We start from the raw sequence: 20,101 nt of genomic DNA, 5'->3' as shown, positions 1-20,101 counted from the left end.
AGCTTGTGACAAACAAGGCTGGGGGTAGCTGAAGAGTCCTGGCCCAGCCTCCAGCCTGTGAGAAATGAAGCAGATATGCATGGGGAGGACTCAGGGGAGCCCATGGGAAGCTCTAAGGACGAGCAGAGACAGGAGACCAGGATCCCTGACCCTTCTTGCCCTCCCCTCTCATCCCGGACTCTCAGGCTCCAGAAGCTTCTCCTGGCTCCACTTGGCTGCTCTCACTGGGGGAAGGGCCTCTGGTCAGCCCTGCAATTCCCTCAAGGTCACCTGAGCTGGCTCGATCTTCTCTTTCCTTCTCAGAGGCATGAGACCGTCCATCGTCCCAGCCCTGTCGGTGTCCAGGGGCTAGTGTGAGCACTTGGGGAGCCTCAGGGGATCTCACAGGTCGCTGTCCCCCTCCCCACCGGTCCCACCGTGGGGAGTCTAGAGCCCCAAATACCCAGTTCAGGTTGTGCACCGCTCAGCTATCCTGCATGTGCAACCTGCAGGTACTTGTCTTAGTCCCAGAAGCCAGTCAGGAGCTGCTAGGGCCAGGCAAGGGCCAGGCCATTGCTGGGTCCCCGAGTCCTGCCCTACAGGGGCTCTCAGTCTGATGAAAGAGACAGACAATGACAGTCTGGTGTCCTCTCTGCGGTGACAGAGGTCGCACATGGAGGTGGGGGGCGGGGAGGAGAGTACCCCCAGAGGAGAACCCTGAACAAGCCTAGGAGCCCGGGGAAGGTTTCCCAGAGAAGGAAAATTTGAGCTGACTCCTGAAGCCTGAGCGAGCACTCACCACACAGATTAAGGAGCGGGAAAGGCATTCCAGACAAAAGGAACAGAAGGGGCCAAGGTGGAGCTGCAGACACTGGCGTCTGGGGGAGAAGTGGGATTGAGTCTGGAGCCACAGAAAAAGGAGTGTCCAAGTCCAGAGGGCCAAGAAGTACCCACTGGGCTGTGTAGGGGTGGGAGAAGTGCCAGGCCAACGATTTCCCCACCTCCTGAGGCTAGCAGTCACGGATGCTGAGCAGCCCCCAGCTTTCCAAAGTCAATGAGTAACTTAGGGGGCTGGGCAGGACCAGGCCTGCTACTGTGGGCCCAGTGGTGTTTTCCACTCCTAAGTAAGCGCGGCTGGACCGCCTACCTGTTCAAGGGTCCGCCCTGCCCGACCCCACCCGGCCCAGCCTGGCCAGAGCTCCCTGGAGAAGGAGGCCTCTTGCCTGGCAGCTGGACCAAGGGAGCCAGCCTGAGGCACCAGCGGGTGAGGGCCTGGGAGCAGAGGGGTGGGCAGGGCTGAGGCTGGGGTTGGTGTGGGGGAAGGAGAGACACGATCCTGTCCTTCCGTCGTCCAGGGAAGAATTTCCAGGAGTGGTCAGGGTGGTTGTCCACGTTCTGTGTGCCCAACTCCATGCTGAGTGCTGGAAAATGCCGAGATGAGGGGCCTCCATGTCTGTAGGATGGCAGTGGGAGGTAGAATGGTCCTGGAGACCCTGACCCATGAGTCCTCTGTTCCAGGAGGATTTCTTCTGTGGTCAAGTCCTCCGTGACCTTGGTCAGGCCTTGCCTGCAGCATGAGGTGATTGCAGGAAGCGATCCTCAGAATCGTCGGGGTCTTTCCAGCTGCAAACTTTCCTCAGCAGCCTCCAAAATCACCACTTTGGGATTGACAAGCTGAGGAGGCTGGGTGGGAAGAAGACAAAGGTCTGGAGGTGAAATTCCCGTGGAGACCCTTGTAGGGGCAAGAACCGAGAGGCAGCAGAGTGGCTGGGCCTGGGGGCCTTGGTGAGCCTGGCCGAGGAGCTGGACGCTACCCTGTAGGTGATGGGGAGCCACAGGCCCCCTTCAAAGGGGAGGAAGAGGAGGCTAGCTTGTTGTGAGGTGCCTCTGGCTATGTGTATGCAAGGAGGTGAGGCAGGGTACAAGGGCGGGAGTGGAGGCGGACAGTGTCCAAGTGAGTGGAATGAAGAGGGGTAGCTCTGAGGGTTGCTGGGGCAGCAAAGGACAGGGGGCAGGAAGAGCCCTGACTGCCTCCCCCATAGTGACCAGGTAGGAGGAGGTCCAGTTGAAGAAGGAGGGACAGTTGGATCCCCTGGGGCTTGGGGAAGCTATGGTCCGGGGCTGAGTGAGGACAGGGGAAGAATGCTCTCTAGGGCGAGGGTACTAGGAGGGACCCCTGCCCACAATCTGGGCGGATCCTTACTGCTCTGTCCCTCAGGCCCGTCCTGACCATGGTCCCTGCCTGGCTGTGGCTGCTCTGCCTCTCTGTCCCCCAGGTGAGCTGGGCCCTGCTTCTCTCCTTCAGATCCTGGCCTTGGGGGTTGGCACCCTTGCCTCCCACTCCACCTGGACCAATTGCCCTCACCATGGATGGTAGTAGTTGGGGGGTGGGGTCAGAGCTGGCTGGGATCAGGAGGTCAAAGGCCAGAGGGTGGATGGGCTAAGGTATGGCCAGGCCCAGGGAAGGGGCAGAAATCCCCCTTCCCTGTCAGGTCCCTGGCACCCGTGACAGGAAGATAGAGCCTAGTGACAAGGTGAGAATCCTTCCACAGACTCTCCTGGAGGCCCAGCCTGCAGAGCTGCATGTGGAAGTCCCAGAAAACTATGGTGGAAACTTCCCTTTGTACCTGACCAAGGTGAGCCTGAGCCCTGAGTGGGCTGTTTTTCTACCTCCGGCACTCTTTTCTCTTTCTGGCTCTGGCTCACTTTTAAACTCTTCTCTCCAGAGGTGGTATCGTGTGAATGACTAACAAGATTTTAATCTCAGAAGAAAGTAGAGCTTTAAGTTAAAGAATGAAGTATCGGTGGTGGGGTTTCAAGCTTTAGAAAGAAGGTCGGGGAGTATTGGAGAGCATCGAGTACAGGGAAAACATCTCTGGCTTTGAATCTCAGTTCTATTACTTGCTGGCTGTGTGACCTCAGGCAAGTGCTAGCCCTCTCTGAGCCTTGGTTGCCCCACATATAGAATTAGGCCATTGGGTGGAGGGGGCATCCCCCAGGCTTGGCCCCCATGCCCTTTACCTCTGTTTTTCCCTGCCAGCTGGCGTTGCCCCGTAAGAAGGCTGGAGGCCGGATTGTGCTGTCAGGAAACTCAGACATGGCAGCTGAGGGGCCCTTTGCTGTGGATTCAGAGTCTGACTTCTTGCTGGTGACCAGGACCCTGGACCGAGAGGAACAGGCAGAGTACCGGCTACAGGTATGGCTGGGCCAGGTGTAGGAGAAAGTAGAGAAGGCAAGATTGGGCACTGACTACCTTTCACTGCCAGGTCACCCTGGAGACTGAGGATGGACGTGTCTTGTGGGGCCCACAACCTGTGCTTGTGCATGTGAAGGATGAGAACGACCAGGTGCCCCGTTTCTCCCAGGCCGTCTACAGAGTTCGGCTGAGCCGGGGCACCAGGCCTGGTGAGTGCCCAGGGCAGCCAGTTCACAGCAAGTTCAGGTGGGCACTGATGGGAGAGCAGAGTGTAGAAATGGCCACAGTCAGCATAGGGACAGGGCAGCCAGAGTCCAAGCTGACTCCTCCCAGTTCTCTCCCATCCTGCACTCCTCTACCCCAGTGAGGCTCTTCAGGCAAGTCCCATCCACTCTTGGCCTCAGTTTGCTCATCTGTGAAGTGAGGTGAAAAGCTTTGGCTCACCGCTAGAGTCCCGATATGATGATGGATACAGAAGCAAAGACCAAGGAGAGAGAGAGGAGGCATGGGAGACTCTCCCCAGCCGTTTCACACCTAATGGTGTACCCTCTCCACACTCACCAGGCATCCCCTTCCTCTTCCTTGTGGCTTCGGATGGAGATGAGCCGGGCACAGCCAACTCTGACCTTCGATTCCACATCCTGAACCAGGCCCCAGCCAAGCCTTCCTCAGACATGTTCCAGCTGGAGCCTCGGCTGGGGGCCCTGGCCCTCAGCCCCAAGGGTGAGCCTGAGCTGGGTGTGAGGGGAGAGAGGGTCAGGAAAAGCTGCGAAGGCACCATCTGAGCTGTAGGGTAGGTTGGAGCTTGAGAGAGAAAGGACAAAAGAGCATTCTAGGTGGAGAGAGGTGAGCAAGGCAAAAGGCTATACTTGAACTATGCATGGAGGCAGGACCAGGCATGGAGGGTTAAGAAATGTATGAATGGAGTGCCTCAGCCCCACACTCTGGAGACCCGGGCCTAAGGGACAAGGATAGGAGAGATCTGAGGAGTTGTAGCCTAGGATGTTGTTGGGAGACCTTTGGACTGATGGCAAGCGAGACCTGGACCTGGGAGTTCAGACCAGAAGCACCGGCTGGGGATGGAAATAAAAGCCAATCATACACTCACTGAGCCAGCCACTCATTCACTCATCTACCACCCAACCATATAAGCAGCCCATCTATTCAAACGTCCATCCAAACTAAGCCATCCAAACACTCAAATCCCCATCCATCTTACCCCACACAAACCCTCATCCATTCACCTAGTCAACCAACCACTCACCCAACCAGTCACCTACCTATCCACCCATGTACCTCTCTCCTGATCCCATCCACCCATCCAGTCTGTCAACCATTTACTGTGTGAATAGACATGGAAGTGACTTTGCAAACTGTCAAGTGCTAGTTAGATGCTCACAATGCTGCTAAAAGTCCCTCTCATCCCTTGGCCAAGAGAGTATCCTGAATACCTGCTATATGCTTGGCTTTTGGTATTTGGTACCCTGCTGAGAAGGATGCTCTGGTCCCCTGCTCTCTGGCTCCCTGCTCAGCTGACCACCCTGCCCCTTCCAGGAAGCACCAGCCTAGACCAGGCCCTGGAAGGGCCCTACAAGCTGTTGGTACAGGTCAAGGACATGGGTGACCAGGCCTCAGGCCACCAGGCCACAGCCACCATAGATGTCTCCATAGTAGAGAGCACCTGGGTGCCCCTAGATCCCGTCCACCTGGCAGAGAATCTCAAAGTTCTGTACCCACACCACATTGCCCAGGTGAGTGAGTGGCTGTCAGTGGCTGAAGTAGCCCCACAGGTGGTACAGCTGGGACTGAGTCTCGTGGAGATTTGGGGCGATCGGGGCAGGGGGGTCTGGGGCCCCTCCCCTACCTGTGCTCCTCCCTCCACTGTCCGCATCAGTTTCCATCCTGGAGTGGGGCATTCAAGGCCCCAGGAGCAGACCCACAGCTCCTCACCTGCTCTCCTCTGGCAGGCGGGCTCTGTGCTCTGACCTCCTGAGCTTGCCCCAGGCTTCCTCAGGGAGAACAGCTGCCACCTCCCTGATGCCATGGGGATTGTCACCCAGGCCAGGAATGTCTCAGGCTCCCTCGAGGAATGCCCTGGGGTCAGGCCCAGCCTGAGAGGGGGGAGAATAAAAAACCTGGTCATTCAGGCACTTTGGGCAGGGTCCAGGATTGGACCTAGGCCAGGTCACCATGGAGTTGTCTCAACAGCAAGTGCCCCAAATAAAAGGACCCCACCTGAACTCCAGGGAGGACAGTAGCTTGTGTGGGGTCACACAGCAGGGGAGGCCCAGGCTCCCCACCCAGAAACAGTTGGCGCATAAGGGCTGACATGGCTATTCCTGCCCCTTGTCCTGGAGTGCACTCATCTGTGTCCCCCTCCAAGGTACACTGGAGTGGCAGGGAAGTACATTATCACCTGGAGAGCCAGCCCCATGGACTTTTTGATGTGGACGCAGAGGGGAAACTCTACGTGACCAGGGAGCTGGACCGAGAAGCCCAGGCTGAGGTGAGGTGAGGGGGACGCCAGGAGGGCAGGCTGAGGGGTGCTTGGTCACTGTCCAGTTGGCTTCTGGGGGTGTCACATTCCCCACAGGCACTGAGGCAGTGGAAGAGCACCCAGAAGAGCTGGCACTGGCCACCAGAAGGGAACCCAGACCAGGCCAGGCTGGAGCTGCCATTGGCCTTCATCTGAAGCCCCCCACTGCCCACTACAGTATCTGCTCCAGGTGCGGGCTCAGAATACCCGAGGCGAAGACTACACAGAACCTCTGGAACTGCATGTGGTGGTGATGGATGAGAATGACAATGTGCCCATCTGCCCCCCACGTGGCCCCACAATCAGCATCGCTGAGCTCAGCCCGCCAGGTGGGCTATGGGCCTTGTCAGGGGCTGGGGGAGGGGTGAAGTCCCTATGAACTATTCCGTCTTGCTCTTCTCTGGGATGGGGCCCGACTCAGGTCCCTGTATTAATGTCCCCCCTGGCCTCTCCCCGCCCCCACACACAAGCTCAGTTTTAGTCCAGCACGAAAGAGGAGTGGGTGAAATAAGGCCTCCAGGCTGGGCTGTGGTCCCACCCAGGTTGTTGCTGTCTTTGCAGGCACCAAGGTGACCAGACTGTTGGCAGAGGACATGGATGCCCCTGGTTCCCCCAATTCCCACATTGTGTATCGGCTGCTGAGCTCTGAGCTTGAGGAGGGGACAGAAGGGAGAGCCTTTGAGCTGGATCCCACCTCAGGCAATGTGACACTGGGGGCTGCCCCCCTCCAAGCCGGCCAGAACATCCTGCTTCAGGTGCTGGCCATTGACCTAGGAGGAGCAGAGGGCGGTAAGTGCCCTGATGGTGATCCTGATAACGAACCCGGCTCCCTGTCCCCCCTGTTCCTATCCTGGCCTCCCCAAAATGCCCTTCCCTGCCTCAGGCCTCAGCAGCACATGTGAGGTCTCTGTCACGATCACGGACATCAATGACCATGCGCCGGAGTTCACCACCTCCCAGGTAAGCAGGAGCAGGGGAAGAGACCTTGGGAAGGCACTGAGGGGAGCTCACAGCCCCTCCCCATCTCTCCAGATTGAGCCTGTATGCCTCCCTGAGGACACAGAGTCCGGGACTCTGGTGGCCACACTCATGGCCACTGATGCCGACCTTGAGCCTGCCTTCCGCCTCATGGACTTTGCCATCGAGGCAGGGGATGAGGAGGGGACCTTTGGCCTGGTTTGGGAGCCCGGCTCCAATCATGTCCAACTGCAACTCCTCAAGGTAAGAGGCTGGGGGTGGGGAAGGGGCACACACAAACACACATGCATGCATGACTGTGCCACTCCCTGGCCCACACAGTGACCCAGGCCCCACTGGTTCCAGAACCTCAGCTATGAGGCAGCTCCAAGTTACCAGTTGGTTGTGGTGGTGCGGAGTGTGGCAGAAGTGGTGGGGCCGGGCCCAGGCCCTGGAGCCACAGCCACTGTGACTGTGCTGGTGGAGAGGGTGGTGCCACCCCCCAAGTTGGACCAGGAGAGCTACGAGGCCAGCATCCCAGTCAGCACCCCAGCCGGCTCCCTCCTGCTGATCATCCAGCCCTCAGACCCCATGAGCAATCCCCTCAGGTAAGCTAAAAGCCCAGCCCCTTACCTGGGCTGGACCTCCCCTGCTCCCCAGGAATGACCCCAGGGCCTTAGAGGGGACTCAAATGATCTATGGCCTGGGCTATTCCTCAAATTGCGGCTCATGCCAAGGTTGTGACTCCTGGGGGATCAGGGCTGGATGAGCTGGACAGGACATGCAGAGGGTTGTTTGGACCCCCTGAGAGCTCGGGCAATGTCTCCCTATGGTGTCCTGGACTGGGTCCTCCTCCAGCCCCTCACCCAGACTGCAGCACAGACAAGGCCGTTCCCAGGCTCTGGCCCCATCCTGGCCCCTTTGTTGGATGATCTGGGACTCAAGGAGTGAAGTCAGGCCCCTGAGGCTCTGATAGTCCCTCTTCCACCCACAACTTCTGTGGTTCAGGCCTGCCCCCTCAAAAGTCCCTGAAGCTGGAGAGAGAGACTAGGCATCCCGGGCATGGCTGCCACTCCTGAGTCACAGAGAGAATGTGGAACTGGAGCAGGTCGCACGGCCTTGGAGGTCTCTGGGCAAGACCCCCCAGTGCCTCCCTGCCCCCCATCTTCTCTGGGCCTCAGGTTCTCCCTGGTCAATGACTCAGAGGGCTTGCTCTGCATCGAGGAGGTCTCTGGGGAGGTGCACACAGCCCGGCCCCTGCGGGGCACCCGGCCTGGGGATGTGTACACGGTGCTTGTGGAGGCCCAGTATGCAGGTATGGCCAGGCAGCCATGGGCCCTCTGGGAGGGAGAGCAAGCCTCAGACAGATGGAGGGGCAGGACCAGGCTTCCTCCTGGAACCCTTGCTGGCATCTATTCTGCCCCAGGCAGGAGGGAAGGACAAGGGCTGGGTCCAGCATCCCTCTCTGAGAATGCCTGGCCTCTGCCCCACACGTCAGACCACCCTCCTCGCTAGACACTTGCCATCTCCCAACCCTACTTCTTAGCCCCAGAGGACTTCACAAGGTGTCGGTCTCAAACATAGCTGGGAGCAGAGGGCGTGGGGCTGGGCAGGTGGAAGGAGGGCCAGGAGCTGTGTCTGGGGCAGGAGGCATGCCAGGAGGTGAGCCTGAGCAGGACACAAGGCCAGGCATGGAGGGCTCTGAATGCCACTTTGACAGGATAAAGAGCTGGCCCGGGGGGTGGGTATGTCAAGGAGGCAGGTTTCAGCTCTGAGGTAGGCAGTCCTGTGGTGCAGGGCAGACCCACCAGGGCTGAGCTCCTCTACAGTCAGGGTGTCTCCACATTGTTGGGCCCTGGCACCAGTGGTGGGATTGGTGGTGGGGGGGGACAGTGTGAAGGCGACCTTGGCATCCAGAAAGGCACAGAAGGGCCTGGCAGCTGTTTGGATAATGAAGGGGGTGAAGTGTATTGTGAGGAAAAGACTGGCGTGGGGATGATGATGGGGATGGAGAGCAGGGGTAGAGAGGAGGGGGTGGGGCAGGGGAATGAGCAGAATGAGGCTGATGGGCTGTGGGGAAGGGACTAGCCCAGGGTCCCCCCCACCCTCACAAGAGCCCCCACGAGGGCCCCGGCTAGCTCAGCACTGCCTCCTCCACAGATGAGCCGGCACTGAGAACCTCTGCAACCCTCGTGATCCACTTCCTGAAGGCCCCTTCTGCCCCAGCCCCAACTCTGGCCCCCGTGCCCTCCCGACACCTCTGCACACCCCGCCAGGACCATGGTGTGATTGTCAGTGGACCCAGTGAAGACCCTGACCTGGCTGGTGGGCATGGTCCCTACAGCTTTGCCCTTGGTCCCAACCCCACGGTGCAGCGGGATTGGCGCCTCCAGCCTCTCAATGGTGTGTAGTGGAGAAGTGGGAGAGGCTGTCGCCAAGGCAGGGAGTGGGTGGCACTTGGATGTATGATGACCTTCCACTGTGGGAGTGGGGCTTGGCCTAGGGGGCCTTGTCCCCCTAGGGGAACCCCTGTCCAGGCTAGTGACTCTGACCACTGCTTACGGTCCCAACAGGTTCCCACGCCTATCTCACCCTGGCCCTGCATTGGGTGGAGCCACGTGAACACGTAGTCCCTGTAGTTGTCAGCCACAGTGCACGGATGTGGCAGCTCCTGGTCCGAGGTGAGGCCAGGCTCGGGTGCAGCCAAGTTTAGGGGCCTACAGTTCCTGAGGGGACCACTGGGATGCAGGGGGAGGGGCTGGGTGTACATGCTTGCAGGCTCACATGGACAGCATAGGCCTGTGCGCGCCTGCACATCTGTGGCCAGGCACACAGGCCTGTGTGCTTGCAGGCAAGGGCAAAGAGGAGCATGCACTCACACACATGAATACACACATGTGCACAAAAGCACTGTGCACGCAGGGCCACACTAGGGGCTCTGAGCAGCTGGGGAGCCTCCCTCACTACCCTTACCTTCCTCCCCTGACTGTCCCCAGTGATTGTGTGTCGCTGCAACTTGGAGGGGCAGTGCATGCGCAAGGTGGGCCGCATGAAGGGCATGCCCACGAAGCTATCGGCAGTGGGCATCCTCGTGGGCACCTTGGTAGCAATAGGTAATGGAGGCTGGGCTCCTGCATGGGGGAGGGCAATGGATGGTTGGAGCCACAGCCTCTGGATAAACATTTCCCCTGTCCCATGATGCGCCCCAGGACTGGAGAAGGAACCCCCCAACTCTCCTAGTCATTATGCTCCTGCCTCCTGTCGTCATCATCGTCATCATCATCATCATTGATAACAGCATTTACTGTTACATTATTACATGTTGATTGTGTGTCAGGCCCTACGCCAAGCATAGGATTATCACATTGAATCCTCCCCACAACCCTGTAAGGTTGATCCTGGCATCTCCCCATTTTCTGCATGAGGTCACTGACACTCAGAGAGGTTAAGTGACTTGTTCAAGGTTACACAGCCAGAGTGTAGCAGAGCCCAGGTCTTTCCAGCCTAATTCCTTCAGTCCAAGCCTCTTTCTCCATCCTCTTTATTTCTTTAGCCCCCTAAATTTTTTCCTGGCTGATTTTCTTTGCTGGTTCTAGCACAATGCTACAATGTGCCTTTCTCTCAGAGGTCCGTGGGAACAACTCACTCCCAAACTGAGGCTCCTAGATGACACCCACCCAAACTGTTCCCCAGAGAAGGGGACCTTGGAGACTGGGGTGTTCTGGGGCAGCCTTAAGGGGGCAGGGCCCTGGTGAGGGCTGAGCAGGCCAAGCAGTCAGGCTTCTTCAGGCACCAGGACCACAGAGTCATACATGGCCCAGCCTCAGGGATGCTGTCTGGGAAACTTTGCTCCCTTGGTAAACCAATACCAACAGCAGGGAGTCCCTAGTGATGGACAAGTCCCATGGCCCCTTCTGAGGGCTCATCCATCCTTTTCGGGCCCCTCAGGCATCTTCCTCATCCTCATCTTCACCCACTTGACCCTGGCAAGGAAGAAGGATCTAGATCAGCCAGTGGATAGTGTGCCCCTGAAGGCAGCAGTTTGAATGGTCCAGGAAGCCCCAGCTGGGAGCTTGGCCTCTGGTTCCACCTGAATCCAGTGGGAGAGGGCCCAGCACTGCAGATCCTCAGCGGCCAGCACAGAATAGAAGCCCCTTCACCTTCCTGGACTGGAGGCGACATCACCAGACATGTCTGCAGAGCTTGAACACCGACTTTATGCGCTGCCCATGGGAATGCTCCAAATGGTGGCATGTTTGTCCAATAATAAAGCCTGAGAGAGCTAGGCATGGGCTCTAAGGGACTGCTGTGCTCATGTCTGAGTGTCATGTGCGTGTGTGTATTACCTGTATCCACCTACCCCTTCATGCCTTCCCCATCTCCTGCTGCACAGAAAGGATCTGGGGGCTTGAGGGGCAAGCCTGGGGTTCCCCATGGGGAAGGACACAGGGGCATCATTGGAGCAAGGTGGGTCACTTCCAAGGGCATTCAGAGACCAGTGGCTGCAGACCCTGGATGGGTCAACTCTGTCTAGGTGACGGTTGAGGAGGGTGTCCTCGAGAGTGTCATTTCTGTGTTTTCCCGGACATCATATTTGCTACGGGAGGGCGCCTTGTGCGTCTATGTCCTATGCTCACATGTGAGCATACTCATGTCTCTATGCACGAGTCACCTGCTCACGGGAGTGGGCAGGGGTCCCTCAGTCTCAAGAGAGGTCTGAGCAGGAATTGTGAGGGCCCTGTCGGGCTAGAACAGGAGAGGTGAGGCTGGGGATGAATCCCCCTTCCCCCGTGCAGGTCTCAAGGTGCCTTTGGGTTTCCTGAAAAGCCTGGTGAGCACATGGGGGGTGGGGTGGTGTGCAGAAAGTCAGAGAAATGAGAATCACTCAGATGGACAGTGATGGGGTGGGACAGGAACCCCTGTGGCTCACCCTGGAGCTGCCCCTGCCCCAGGTGAACCTCTTCCCCTGGCCCAAGTTTAAGCCATGGCCCTGGTGTCCGGCTCAGCCCTGACCACACCTCCAGGCTGACCTCCAATCCCTGACCATTGACTGATCCCAGATACATGCTGATTCCCCACACCCCCATCCCAACGGTCTCTGGGGAGCCAGGGTGAAACTTGCTGTCCCAGGCACCCTGAGCTGATGATGCTAAATCACGGGGAAGGGAGAAAAACAACCTCTGTGGGGCCCAGGCCCTATTTTTAGGAGATAATCTCTCCACTCCTGGCAGATTCTGTGGGATGGGGGCCAAGCCCAGCCAAGAGAGTCAGGGAAGCCATCCTGGTTGGCCTGAGGGAGACTCAGCCAGGATCCCCAGCCCAGGGATGGAGTCTGAGGCTGATCCCAGCTGTCCCAGGCCCGGGCTCCCCCACTGGAGGCTCTACTGACTACTGCAGTCCAAGCAGAGCTTGCTGCCTGTCTCCCAGGATCCTCTGCTTGGCCTGTGCCCAATCAGGGTGCAAAGCTCTTCAAAGGCAGCACCTCATCTAACCTTCTCATCAACCTGCGAGGGTGGAATTATTGGCCCTATTTTCCAGGGGAGGATCTTGAAGGTCAGGGAGGTTAAGGGCTGTAGCTGGGAGTCTTAGAAGCAGAGCATAAGGTGGGACTGTCTAGCCAAGGTCTGTATTGACTCTCCAGAAGTGTCCACAGCCTTCAGCTATTCTCTGCTCCCTAGAGATCCCCCAGAGGGCCTTAGAGATCACCTGGCCAGTTCCTTCTTGTGAAGCTGGGAAAGTGAATTGCAAAGAGGTAGAGGGAACTTCCCAAGTTCATCTAGCCAGTGGGGTGCAGCACCTGAGCTGGAGCCCCAGAATCACCCTGCTCTCTGGGTCCTTGTTCTGGATGGGTAGATAGGAAGATAGGTGGGTGGGTGGATGAGTGGATGGATGCGTGAGTTGGTGGATGGTGGATGGGTGGGTGCATGGATGGGTGGGTGGATAAATGGGTGGATGGATGGGTTGGTAAGCAGGTGGGTGGGGCACCAGCAAAGGAAAGTGTGGATGATAGGATTTCAGGGAAAATCAAGGCATCTGCCTCAGTTTGAGGGCTTCTTTCTCGGGCCTCCAGGCCCCGGGCCACTCTCTGATTGTGTCAGTGCTGGGGCTGACCACAAAGTCCGCAATCCCCAGGACACAGGCTCAGTTTCCCTGAGCATCTGTGGATATAAGCCTCTCCTGTGATCCTCTACAGAGGAAAGTGAGGATCAGAGAGGGGGGTGTGGCTTCTCCTGGGTCACAGAGGGAGAGAAACACGACACTGGCCCTTCTGTGGGCTTGGTGGTGGTCAGTGTATGCTTGTGCAGATTCACGGTAGTGAGGCAGGCCTCGCTGTGCAGGCAGGGCCTAGACCCTGATAGGACAACGGGCAGATAACTATTGGTCAGTGTGCATAGAAGAACATGTGATCTATGCTCTGCCTCATCCTTGCTGTGTATTCCCAGATGAGTCGCTTTACCTCTCTGAGCCTTAGTTTTCTTTTTGTTGAAGACTATATGAGACAACCCTCACAAACACATTTAGTACAGTTCTGGGCATGCAGCAGGAGCTCAATACATGTGGCGTTCCCCGGTCCATGGAGTGTGGGGGGACTTACCACAGATGCTTACAGACACATGCTCTCACACACTCCCTAGGGGCCCCATGAGGCCCAGGTTTTTGGGAGGTAGCCCCAACTTCAGCTCCCATGTGGCCCTGCTGGGTGACCCTGGGCAAGACACCCTCTCCAACCTTGGCTCCTTGCCAGCTCCAAGGCTCTCTCTGGGTACTATTGGGGGTCTCACAGGGTTCAGACTGGTCGGGAGCTGGAGGGAGTCCCGGGGTCTGCCTTGGTGGGGAGCTGATGCTCCCTCCTCCCAGGCCCCTTCCAGAGGCACAGGGCCAGATCAAAGGGACCCAGCACTGAGGATCGGAGGCGGGCTTGGAAAGAATGTAAACATGAGGATATTTTTAAACTTTTTCCAGCCCTGGTGATTAGGGCTCTTGAAGCAGGAGGCCCAGAGTTCAGTCTGGCCCTCACTCACAAAGAGAGAAACAGTCTTGGGACCTCAGAGACCCCCACTCCACCCACACCCACTTATACCCACCCCAGGACTCTAGCTTGGGCCTCAAGGCAGAACTTCATCCTCTGATCTCACCTTCAGACATCCTGCTGCTGCGGGGAGTATGTTTCTAATGAGAGGGCCTCGGAGATGGGCGACCCAAAAAATTGCAGGGGTTGCGGGCGCTTTCCTGAGGGCTAGTGTTGAGAGACTGAGCTTGGAGATCCCTTGGTGGCCCTGTCACTCCATCAGGCATGTATGTGTGTGCACACGTGTGTGTCTGTGGGTGTGTAAGTGTATGTTAAAGTCTGGCCTGTGTGGTGCCTATGTCACAATGTGTAAGTGTGCCAGAAGCTCAGCTCAGCCCCTCCATCCTCCCGTAGCAGCCCTGGCCCCCTCCTCCTGGGACTCCTTGGGTTGGTGGGGGACATGGGAGGGGGCAGGAGGTAGGCTTGAGGGTCAAAGGGGAGAGAACGAGGAAGACTAGGATGCTGGGAGCGGAGGGGTGAGGGGGTTGGGGGAAGGGCCTGGGTCCCCGTCTGAGCCATGCGGTGAGTCAGGCTGGGAGAGCTGCAGGGGCTGCTGACGTGGGGACCGGGGGATACGGCTCCTGTGATCACCCCCAGGTGTCACAGTGACTCAGGAACTTGGACACAAGGCTCCCTAGATCTCCCTGCTTTGGATGTCACTGTGACGCTCACCTTGGGTTCCATGACAACAGCCTCTTCCCTCAGAATGATGCGGCCACCCTCACACACTCATGCGGCACAGTGGAGCACACCCACAGGAGCGTCATGGGGAGACTTATACAGGGGACTCAACCACAACATGCCCCCTCAGGGACTCCCACAGCCTCACCTTATCCATATCCCCGCTGACCAGGAAGTCAGAGGGTCAGAGTTCACAGGGGCATTCAGGAGCCAGGTCAACTGTGGTTGCCAGGACAAGCAGGGGCCCTAGCCCCAGGAGAGGCCTTGCTGGCTGCTTCCCATGCTTCAGGGGGCTGCCATGCCACCCTGCCTTCCTTATGGGCCCAGAGAGGGACAGTGTCCAGCTCCAGGTTACACAGCTCCTCAGTGGAGGGCAGGGCTCCGACCCCAGGCTGGGATCGACAAGACGGTATGCCACCCTCCAGATGCCCTCCGTGGAGGTGGCAGGGGCAGAGCATAAGACTTGTTGCTTTATGATAACGGGCTGTGGGACTTCAGGCCAGGACAATGAGGGAGCTGGTTGGGGCTAGAACTGGTGAGGAGGGGAACCTGGAATCTTGTCCTGAATCTGAGGGCTGAAGCTGCCTGCCTGAAGCCATTGCTGTGTTGTCCCTCTGTGTGCCCACTCACCGGGGCTGTTGCTATTCTTACCCACCTGGCGGTGGCGGCAGGGTCACAGATAGTAGCTGGGTGGGAGCAAGCCATGAGCACAAGCCCCTTATCTGACACATTCCCTGGAAACTTGGCAGGGGCTGCCAGGCTCTGGGGGCCTGAGCAGGGGGGCCATGAGGTGGTCACAGGGATGGGGTCGGGGGATGGGCTCACAGGACAAGGCCCTGAGCCAGCTGTCTCTCCTCCAGCCAGGCAACACTGCAGTAGAACTGGGGGTTTTCAGGGCGATTTCTTCCCATGTGGTCCTCAAGACCTTCAAGTCATCCTCAGCTTCCTACCCAGTCCAATCCAGAATGTACCACCTCTGAGCTTTCGATGCCCCAGAAGACAATGTGTTGGTTTCCCCAGAGAGGCCATAGGTAGGGGCTGCCTCTATGGGGAGAGCACCATGCAGTGAGCCACAGAGGCCCAGGCTGGCCACTGTCCTGCCCACTTCCAGGCTGTGTGACCTTGGGCAAGTCACTTCCCCTCTCTGAGCTTCAGCTTCCTCATTCGTTTCCTGGACTGTTGTAGGGATGACAAAGTCCAACAGTCAGGAAGGTGGGCTAAGAGCTGCAAATGTGTGTGTGGGGGGGGGCACGGGCAGGATGGAGAGAAGGAGGCACATGGGTCCCCCACCTTGGAAACTCCCGCCCCATGGATTTTCCATTGGCACGTCGGCACCCTCTCCCCCAAAATAGGCCCTACAAGCCGTGTGCGACAGAGCCCAGACTGAGGGGACTTTTTTTAGCTGCCCTTTGATTGTCAGCTCTCCAACGACCGCTATTTCAAGCTCCAACGCCTTGAGGAGTAGGGCCAAGTGGGGGCCGGGATCAGCACAGTGGGCCTGGCTGGCTCCCTGAAGGCATCCCCGAGGGGCCCAGCCATGCCCTCTCATGCCCAGTGCTGCTGGCAGGGAGAGCACAGCATCCCCTGTGTACTGGACCTGAGGGCTCGCCGGTCCGCCTCCAGCAAAGCTGCAGACCTGGCAAAAACCAACCTCATTTATAGCGCTCACCCCACAGGCCACTGGCCAACGCCGCCAAGAGAAGAACACATTGTGGGGATTAACTGAGATAATACAAGCAAAGCCCATACTTAGCACAGGGGTTGGTACATAATTGGCCCTCAAAAACTGAGAATAATGGGGGCTGGGCTGGCCCGGTGGCACAGTGGTTAAGTTCACGTGTTCCACTTCAGCCGCCCAGGGTTCCCCGGTTCAGATCCCGGGTACAAACCTACGTACCACTTGTCAAGCCATGCTGTGGCAGGCGTCTCACAGATAAAGTAGAGGAAGATGGGCACGGATGTTAGCTCAGGGCCAGTTTTCCTCAGCAAAAAGAGGGGGATTGGCAGCAGATGTTAGCTCAGGGCTAATCTTCCTCACCCCAAAAAAAGAGAATAACTACTATTATTATTGTCATTATAACTGTAGTCTTTCTTGCTTCTGTTGCTACAGTAACACTTTTATCATATTTCCTTCCAGTCTTTTTTCTATGCATTTATCTTATGTTGCTGAGTTCAGGTCACAACATTCCTCACCCCCACACACTTGATTTCAGCAGAAAGGAGAAGCTCCAAGTCTGCTGGGGTGCCCCTCTATGCATCTCTGCACCCCACCCCCAGAGATAACCCCTGTATAAATGGCCTTTGGGGTCCATGACCCTTGAGATTGTACTTGACCTCTCAGAGTGTCTGTGGTATGCCCACCTATAGCTTCTGACATCTCGGATGCCATCAACCTCTGCCCCATAGGATTCCAGAACCCCAGGTTCTGAATGTCAGATTCTAGGTGCTGGATCCCCAGATGGCCCCTGCACCTGGATTCTAGAACCCTCTGGCCAGAGCCTAAGGAAATGGGCTTGTTTCCTCAGCTAACTGTGAGAAAGAATTTTCTGGCTGTTCAGGTGCATAAGATTTGGCACTGGATCATAAGGACAAATGAAGATGCTCTTGGTTTCCCAGTCGTAGTGTATTTGGGGGAGGGCGTGGGCTGCCAAGAAGAGGGGATGGGGTAGAAAGCCAGATTCGGGGAACTGGCTGGGCAGGGAGACAGAGGGAGCGTGGCTGAGCCAGGGTCACTTCCCAGCAGGGCAGCAAGGTCAGCTGGGGTCAGGGGTCACATGTTCTATCCTTACCCTAAATAGTTACCGAACAAGGTGAGACTTCCTTGTTACCCGAAGGACAAAAATAGGTCCCAGGTGATGGCTAGTGATCTGAGCCCAGAACCACCAGAGTTATTCTGAGAGCAGTGGGAGCGGGGCCAGGACAGGCTTGGGCAAGTGGGATTGAGCTGGAAGTGGCATCCTGAGCCTGTGGGCTCACCCTGCCCTTTCGGGAATCCTGAATGAGGTGGGGGGACTGGAGCCGTATGCAGGCCGACCCTTGATGGGTGGGCCTGGAATCCTGGCAAGCCATTTTGTATCTGTGAGCATCAGCTTCTTTCTTGAATGATGGGGACCTTGATCCCTGTCTCTGAGGATGGTTGAGAACTCTGTGAAGCTGACAGATGGTGCTGAACAGATGAGTGAATCTCTGCTTCAGCTATGCCATAGACCAGTCCCAAGGATCCAGAGAGGGCAAGGCTTGGCCTGAGCAGCCCAGCCGCCAAAAGGTCCCTTCCCTGACAATCTGAAGGAGCCAGAGTCAGGCACAAAATCATGTTTCTGGAAGGGCTTGTGGAGATTTTCCGGGAACAACTCCACTCAGCTGGAGAATTCCATTCTCAGCTCTGCTGCCCAGGGCTCAGGCTAAGGAGGGACGGTCCGGCTCATTCCGGTTCTGCCCAGCTCCTGCTCCTCGCCCACAAAGCCCCAGTCAGGGTGTTGCGCACCGGGTTCTCTTGCTGCTTGCTGTGGCTCTGAGGGGCCTGAGTCTCTGAGGTCCCCCTTGAGGCCCTGGCACAGAACAGTACTGCCACAGTTGGTCCTCTTCTGATCCCCCATCCCTTCAACGAGCCCTCCCTTTCCTTCACTCAACATGTCCTAGCATTTTCCCTGGAGCTAGTCCCTGTCCTCAGGGTCACCCCAGATGAACATGGACAAGCCAGCGTGATGGACACTGACCTGGGGAGAGATGGCACCTGACTCAGCTCGGGAGTAGGGGTTGACAAAGGCAGCTGGAGTAGGGAAAGGTAGCCAGGCCGGGACAACTGCCTGGGAAAAGCTCGGAGGATTGGGACACACTGTTTCCATGAGGTTGGAGCATCGGTCTGAGGGAGTCTGATGGGCACTGAGGTCAAGGGTGGGTGTTGAACTGAACTCAGTTCTTTGCTGAACTGGAATTGGACCCCGGTTCCCTTCCCAGGCCAGGCCTCTCCCCCTCACAGCTACCCCCACCAGGGCTTTCCCCAAAACAGGGGGATCCTCTCCGGGGAGGGCCAGGCCAGCAAATAGGAATCTCAAGGCATAAAAGGGGGTTAAATCTTGGACCCAGGGGGCCCAGCTCAGTTTGCCACAGAGTGGCCACCCTCTGGGATATTCTTGTGCCCACAACGTGCACTTTCTGCCCACACAGGTCCCTGGGGAGTGACAGGACTCTCAGATCTGTTGGGAGCAAAGTTCTTGTAGAGTCCCATCTGGGCTCTGGGGACCCTCAGATCACTCTGCCATTTTGTCTCGACTTCAGCCCAGCACCTGCGCCAATCCAGCTTCGGCCACCATCTCCATCCCTGTGGAGGGGGAACTTGGTCCCCCTCACCCTGCAGGCTGGCGCCAAGGTTTATGAGCCAGCCTCTGAGAGCCACATGGGTGGAAAAAGTTACCCGGTTCTAAATCAGCCAGCCTTTGGGTGATCTCATCCCCTTCCCAATATAGTCGCAGTCCCCTCCCCCACTGGCTGGACCCTGGCCAATGGGGTAAGTCACGAGGGAGCTGGTGGAGGGGTGTGTGTGAGGGCTGGGGAAGGATTTGAACTTGGGGTCACACTATACATTCTGTTTTATAATCTGATCTCCCACCCCTCCCCCTCATTTACTGTATTTACACTTAGCAGTTTCCTGTCAAATAATAAAGATCTTCCACCATCACTTTTTTTTACTGTCACTTTTAAAGTCCACCAGGATGGATGCACCAGAATCTCCTTGTCCAGTATACAGAGGAAGGACGTGTGAGAGGTGTCCAGTTTCTCTTTCTTACAAACACCTGTGCCATGACCATTTTTGTTCAAACCCCCTTTTGCAGTTGTCTGACCCTCCCTCTCTCTCCCTCTGTCTGTCTCTCTCTCAGATAAATTCTGACAGGTGCTGGGCAGGACAGCAGGCTTCACCGTGTGATTGATGAGCTCTGGGCCCTCCCCCAAGCCAGAAGTGCCAGGCCCAGGACAGGGAGGGGGATCAGAGATCAGTCCAGGGCCACGGGGTCAGGAGGGCAGAGCAGGCTGTGGCTGCAGGTCCCTCCTGCCTGCTCCAGGTGAGCACCCCACCTAGCTTCCACCTGCTCTTTCCCGCCCAACCCCACAGGTCAGGCTGACTGGGGACACAGGGAAAGGCCATACACAGGGTCTGTCCTGTGTTGTGTCCACACAGCCCCATCCCAGGCATGAGCAGAGGGCCTAGCCTCAGGGTGGGACCCCCACAGTCCATCCAATTCACATCTTGCCAAGTGTTCCCCCAGCTTCTGCTAGAATGCTTCTATGGACCGACAGCTCACTTCTTCCTGCCAGGCTTGTGGGGAGCAGATAGCGCATGTATTTTTTTTATCACGTGAATATTCAACAGAATTGTATGATCACTTAGTGATTGCTTGAAAGCTAAGAGAAAGCTTTGGAGTCAGACACCAGGGTTCAAAACTCAGCTCCACATTTACTAGTTTTGTGACCTTGGGCACATGATTTTACCTTGCCAGCTCAGTTTCACCATCTGTAAATGGGTTTGTAATACTGTGATTGGCCCATTTGATTATGGAGGCTGAGAAATCCCGCAACCTGCTGTCTGCAAGTTGGAGGCCCGGGAAAGCCAGTTCTAGTCCAAACCCGACGGCCTAGGAACAGGAGGAGCCAATGGTGTAAGAACCAGTCAGATTCCAGGGCCTGA

At 57.2% G+C, this 20,101-nt stretch overlaps 1 protein-coding gene across 16 annotated transcripts; it reads left to right on the top strand.

Moving 5' to 3' along the window:
* Positions 1–1,092: 1,092 nt before the first annotated feature.
* Positions 1,093–11,000, top strand: CDH16 (cadherin 16). 16 transcript variants are annotated; one of them, XM_070612087.1, is made up of 19 exons: positions 1,094–1,243; positions 1,498–1,558; positions 2,198–2,255; positions 2,532–2,615; positions 3,020–3,175; positions 3,246–3,384; positions 3,740–3,898; positions 4,730–4,926; positions 5,559–5,681; positions 5,890–6,040; positions 6,273–6,500; positions 6,595–6,671; positions 6,744–6,932; positions 7,035–7,276; positions 7,850–7,983; positions 8,829–9,071; positions 9,242–9,349; positions 9,665–9,781; positions 10,617–10,999. In XM_070612087.1, the coding sequence occupies exons 2-19, from the start codon at positions 1,554–1,556 to the stop codon at positions 10,712–10,714; spliced, it is 2,508 nt and encodes an 835-aa protein (XP_070468188.1). In that variant the 5' UTR covers positions 1,094–1,243; positions 1,498–1,553; the 3' UTR covers positions 10,715–10,999. The 16 variants fall into 16 exon arrangements, with proteins under 16 accessions (XP_070468189.1, XP_070468188.1, XP_008507338.1 ...); XM_008509116.2 differs by having other exon boundaries at positions 1,108–1,243; positions 1,498–1,796; positions 10,617–11,000; XM_070612090.1 differs by having other exon boundaries at positions 1,108–1,243; positions 1,498–1,683.
* Positions 11,001–20,101: the final 9,101 nt, after the last annotated feature.

The sequence above is a fragment of the Equus przewalskii genome, chromosome 3 (assembly GCF_037783145.1).
Source record: "Equus przewalskii isolate Varuska chromosome 3, EquPr2, whole genome shotgun sequence".
Taxonomy (NCBI): Eukaryota; Metazoa; Chordata; class Mammalia; order Perissodactyla; family Equidae; genus Equus; species Equus przewalskii.
The sequence above is the reverse complement of the archived record's forward strand: the minus strand, read 5'-3'. Positions and strand labels throughout refer to the sequence as shown.

Coding starts and splice junctions, on each gene's coding strand:
- CDH16 (XM_070612084.1), top strand. Junction 6,933..7,034: donor TCCAACTGCAACTCCTCAAG/GTAAGAGGCTGG, acceptor CACTGGTTCCAG/AACCTCAGCTATGAGGCAGC. Junction 7,277..7,849: donor CCCATGAGCAATCCCCTCAG/GTAAGCTAAAAG, acceptor TCTGGGCCTCAG/GTTCTCCCTGGTCAATGACT.